The sequence below is a fragment of the Apteryx mantelli genome, chromosome 11, assembly GCF_036417845.1.
Source record: "Apteryx mantelli isolate bAptMan1 chromosome 11, bAptMan1.hap1, whole genome shotgun sequence".
In the NCBI taxonomy this organism is placed as follows: Eukaryota; Metazoa; Chordata; class Aves; order Apterygiformes; family Apterygidae; genus Apteryx; species Apteryx mantelli.
Genome location: NC_089988.1, coordinates 8,471,719 through 8,477,215, shown reverse-complemented (window position 1 = coordinate 8,477,215; position 5,497 = coordinate 8,471,719). Strand labels below are relative to the sequence as shown.

At 50.3% G+C, this 5,497-nt stretch overlaps 1 protein-coding gene across 1 annotated transcript; it reads right to left on the bottom strand.

Moving 5' to 3' along the window:
• Positions 1 to 791: 791 nt before the first annotated feature.
• Positions 792 to 1,748, bottom strand: LOC106494363 (olfactory receptor 5AP2-like). The gene has a single exon (XM_013954611.1). The coding sequence runs from the start codon at positions 1,746 to 1,748 to the stop codon at positions 792 to 794; it is 957 nt and encodes a 318-aa protein (XP_013810065.1).
• Positions 1,749 to 5,497: the final 3,749 nt, after the last annotated feature.

Genomic DNA, 5,497 nt, shown 5'->3' with positions numbered 1-5,497 from the left:
CAAAGGCTTTCTGTTGACCCAGGAGCCTTCTCCACCGGAGCTGGCCCCCAGGGTCCCTGGAGACCACACACAAAAAGAGGTGCTCTGAAGGGATGCTGCATGTACCCATCGCACTCAGGATGGACTGAGTCACAAACAGGCAGGCACTGAAGTCCCTACCTGCAGGCATGAGTGCTGTTGCCCATGCTTGATGCCCATGCTTGTTGCCACACTTTTAGATACCCTGAAGTTTGCCTACAGCATCCACTTGCAGCACCAGTCTGAGCAGGTCCCTTCACTACGTTCCTTCACTATCTGCCAGGAGCCCACAGATGTCTGGGAAACTTAGGCCATCTCAGACGACAGAACACATGTTTGGGCAACTGCCAGCATATGCATTTTCACTGAATAGAAGAGTAATGAGGGCTAAGGGCTGAGACTCCAACCTCTTCCCTGGAACACACAGTCAGGGAAGTACTGCTGGTCTCGATCTCCCTCCCTGTTCTGCTCACATTTCACCCCTCTCACCACAGGAAAGAAAAATGACAATATTACAACATTTCCCATGTATGGCAGCACCATTTTATTGGCTGTAAAGGAAGGAGCAGGAATGGAAAATTATTTCCATTTTCTTCTAAGCCATACATTTAATTGCTGAAGGAAATCTGTACTCTCTTCCCTTCTGCTTTCCAGCAAAATTCTCAGTGCCTTGTTCTTCTCAAGGGATATGTACTACGCAGGAAATTATTTTCCATGCTGACTTTACTACTTGGCAGAACCCATAGTATTTTGTACGCAGGCATGCACAACTACTATAGGCTCTGTGTGCAGGCCAGAGCTTTCCTGAATGCTTTCCTCAGGGCCTCCCTGACCTCCCTGTTTCTCAGGCTGTAGATGAGGGGATTGACCAGGGGCGTGAGGACAGTGTAGGAAAAGGAGAACACTTTGTTGAGCTGCCTCAGCAGGGTTGTTCTGGGTACTGTGTAGACAACAATGAGGGTGCCATAGAAAACAGTGACGACGGTGAGGTGAGAGGAGCAGGTGGAGAAGGCCTTCTGCCTGCCCACACTGGACGGGATCCTCAGGATGGCGGTAATGATGCACATGTAAGATGCCAGTGTGAACAGGAAGGGCATGACTATATCCAGGATAGATATTATGAAAGCTAGTAATATGACTACGCTGGTATCACTGCAGGAGAGCTCCAGCAAAGGGGTAAGATCACAGAAAAAGTGATCAATGGCCTTGGGGCCACAGAATTTCAGCTGGGATAAGAAAGAAGTTACTACTGTAGAGATAAGGAGTCCCCCTAGCCAAGATGCTGCTGCCAGCTGTAGAGAGACCTTCCAGGTCATGAGGCTTGTGTAGAGCAGGGGCTGGCATATGGCCAAGTACCGATCATAGGACATCATGGTCAGCAGGTAACACTCTGTAGTTACAAAAAGGCCAAAGAAATAGAACTGAGCCAAACAGCCATGAGCAGAGATGGTCCTGTCCCCAGTCAGGAAGCTGGCCAGCAGCCGGGGCAGGATAGTGGAGCTGTAGCAGGTCTCTAGCGAGGACAGATTGCCCAGGAAGAAGTACATGGGGGTGTGCAGGTGCTGGTCTGCCACCACCAGCACAACAATGAGGATGTTCCCAACCATGGTCACTGAGTAGATCAAGAGTGAGAGGAAAAACAGCCATGTTTGGAGTGAGGGGCCATTCCCCATTCCCAGCAGGACAAAGTCCACTGGTGATGTGTGATTGTCCCATTCCCCTTTCTCCATGTAGCACGACAGTTCTCTGATTTTTCTTGTGACAGCAAGGGAACCTACAAGAAAGAACATTTGTTTCTTTCTTTCTTTTTTGTATAAAAGAATTGTGAAGAAAATTTCTCTCAGAGAAAACACAGACTCTGGCACTTCTTTGACAGCCTTAGTGTTCCCTTCATGGCTTCCATTACTAGTGAAAAGAGAGAACTAGATTTTTCCCGAGAGTTAAACCATGCGTTTAAAGCAAAGGGCCTCCTAGGAGAATGACAGAGGTGACCTGACCCATGGAGGTGCTCATTCATGCTTGCAGTGGAGTTAGAGGAGAGAAAATGTTCACTCAGACTGTGACAGTGTCTCTCCCACACTTGAAGTTATTCCCATAATAACCACAATCCCTACCAGGCAAGAAAATCCCTTTATGGGAGCACATCATGCCAGATGTCCTTTCTGCTCCAAGGAGGAGGATGGGCACTGCACCAACTGGCTGATCTCAGCTGTCTGAAATGCTTCTTTTGGAAGGAACAGGCTGTGTGCTTCCTTTGACAGTGCGTGGGTCAGGAGTTGACATTCACGGCACCGTGCAGTAGGACTGCCTGAGAGGACTCCCAGAGATCCTCCACACAGGCTCGAGAGAAAAAAGTGAGATAGATGTGAGAGAAGATAGACACCTGAGCTGATCAGCCAATATGAGGAGAAGAGATCTTGAGCAGAGTGGGAGGGAAGAAGACAAGGAAGATCGTTCACTTTGTGTAGCTCCCCCTCAGTGATGGTTTCTGAAGGGTTTGGGACTGCCTTGTGGCACAGCCCAGCAGCTGGACCTCAGCACTGCCAGCTGTGCTCGTGGGGCTCTGGGCTGGCTCAGGGGCAGCAAAGGCACAAACTAACTCCGCACCAACTGGCAAGCTCCCCAGGATTCTGCTCAGCTAACAAGGGCATCAGAAGAAATGTGTGGAGGGAAGACGAAGCTGGAGTAGAAGACACCTAGGAAAGGACACGCCCATCACCTTTCTCACTCATAAATGCCACCATGCAAAGCCTCACCAGCTAAAAAAGAACAGACCTGACTCAGAAAACACAACACAAACCTGCAGTCCTCAGGATGAGGTGCTGACCTCTGCACTGATGGTGCCAGGCAATGACGATCGAGGTCAGGGTCTTACCCTCTGCTTCTTCCCAACCACATCCTTCTCTTCCCTGAGCTCTCTGCAAATCACCACCCAAGGCTCAGGCATTACTCTGCCCTTGCCGTCTTCTTCTGGCAGTGCCTGTGGTGCATGTCCAGAAGCACCTGAATGCCCCCTGCTCTCCAAAGTGTCCCGAGGTTTAAAGCACTAATGAGTCTCTGAAGGCTCCTGCTGAAGCTGGGCTCTTCCCATGGACTACAGAGAGGGAGCAATGCATAATTGGCTCTCAAAGGAGACTGAATCCCCTGAGCTGCTAGAAACTTTGTAAACTCTTCCTGGCATACAGCTTTCTCCATAATTCTGGTCACTCAAACTCTGGGACATGCTCCTTTGAAAGGAAACCGAGGCAGAGAAATCATCAGGCCTCCTCCAAACTCATGACTCAAAGTCAGGAGACATTCCATGAATGGGATGCCCCTCACGTCCCTGCAGACGACTGTCTGTTCACTGACTCGCTGAGGTTTAGAGAGCTCTGATGGCCTGAGCTGGTCCCTCCAGCCCGCCATGGTGTGGGGAGGAAGAGGCTGAGCCACAGGCATTTCCTCCCAGCCATGAAGACTTGCCCTGAGTGATGTGGTGAGCACTTCTCAGGTGCTAGGCTCTGTTCCCTGAGGGTAGAGGGCCCCCACCCTCTCCCTGAAGCACAAGGACCTGGCCTTCCTCACTGCCAGTGCACACTGCTGGCTCACGCTCACTTTGCTGTACAACAGGACCCCAAGGGCTTTTTCCGCAGAGCTGTTCCTGGCCAGTCTGTGGACAGATCCCTGAGGGCACTAATAGGCCATCATGGCCCTGACCAGACTCACCAGGGGCCTCCACACACACACCCTGACCATGGGCCCAGGATCCCCACTAAAGGTCAGGCCTGGGCCTTCAGTTGCATCTTGACCTATGTTGCAGGTGTGCCTGTGTGCAGCTATATTGCAGCTGTGCCTGGTCCTGGCCATCGACCCCTTTGATTTGGACTCTGAGTCACAGCCTGACTTTCCAGTTTGACCTTGGACCTACCTCATCTGTATGAACCAGCCCTGCAATTACGGGGCTTTGTCTGATGCTGGTTATTGTCATTGGACCTCATCCTGATGTGTGTTCCTGGTTTGACCTCAGCCCTGTCTTGTCACCAAGAACTTTCCTGATGATCTGGCCTCTTGGTTGAACCTGGCTACCATTTCCATGCCTGCCCTGCTTGCCTTACTCGGTTACAGTGGAGCTGGGCTCTGGCTGGTGGGCCTCTGCTCTGTCGACCATGTTATCACACTCGGCTCCAAGCCCCCTGTCCCTTTGGGAGTAGCCATTCCTCACTGCTCCCTGAAATCTGTCAACGGCCTGTATTGTTGCAAGGGGTTCTTACTTCCTAGGCAATATCCCATCACCCAAGGCAAGATTTGGCATTTGTCTTTGTTGAATTTCATAGGCTTGCATGCTAGCTATTCCTCCAGACTTTCAAGGTCCCTCTGGATGGCTGCCCCATCTTCGAGCACATTGCCTTGTATTCTGCTGGTTTATTCTCCTCTGCAGACCTCCTCCAGGGGTGTGATAAAGATGTAAAAATGGACAGATACCAGCGTAGACCCCTGAGGAACTTCCCTTGTTAATGGTCCCCAGGCAGAGTATGACCCTTCAGACACTACTGCGAGCCCAGTCAGCCAAGCAGTGTTTTATTCTCCTGGTTGTCCACCCATCCAGATCTTGACATCCCGACTTGGGAGACCATGTCAAAAGCCTTGCTAAAGACAAGGTGAGTGACATCCACTGCTCTTCCTTCTTCCACCAATCCAGTTATTTATCCTAGCAGGTAATAAGGTTAGTAGGGCAAAATCAACAGTTGGGAAACCCATGCTGACTATTACCCATCACATTCTTTTCCATTTGCTCACATCCATTTGCTCACAAATGTGTTTCAAGAGGACTCACTCTGTGATTTTCCAAGGCACTTAAGTGAGGCTGACCAGCCTATTGTTCCTTGGATCATTCTTTTGGCCTGTTTTAAAGAGTAGTTCAAATTTTTCTTTCCTCCAGTCACTGGGTATGCCTGCTGTCTTCTCCACCACCTCGCAAAAATGATAGAGAGGGTCCTTACAAGGATGTTGGCGACTTCCGTCAGCGTGGTTTGGTGCAGTCATTGGGTTCCATGGACTTGAGAGGTTGAGTTCTCATAACTGAACCCTTACTCAGACCTCGTCCACTGCTAGTCAGACTTCTCCCCCTTCAACCTTTTCAGTAATCACAGAGAAGTCCTGTGACTCCAGGTCAACTCTTTCCTTGTTCAGCAATGGGTCAAATCTTTCCTTGCTCAACCTTTCACTACTGTCAAGGGATGTCCTTGAACTCCTTTAAAAGTCTCAACTGTGAGCTTTGGCTTTCCTGACACCATCTCTGCCATATTTCTCTATTCCTCCTTTGTAGCCTCTCCCAGCTTCCACCTCTGGCATGCTGCCTGTTTGCATTGGAGCTCTACCCCAACTGCCCCCCACCTGCATTAAGAGAGGAGGAGACCTTTCACGCAGGGCAGTTTTAACACCTCCTGAAGGCCTAAAGCTCTTTGGAAGGGGAAGCCACCAGTGTAGTAAACCACCATGG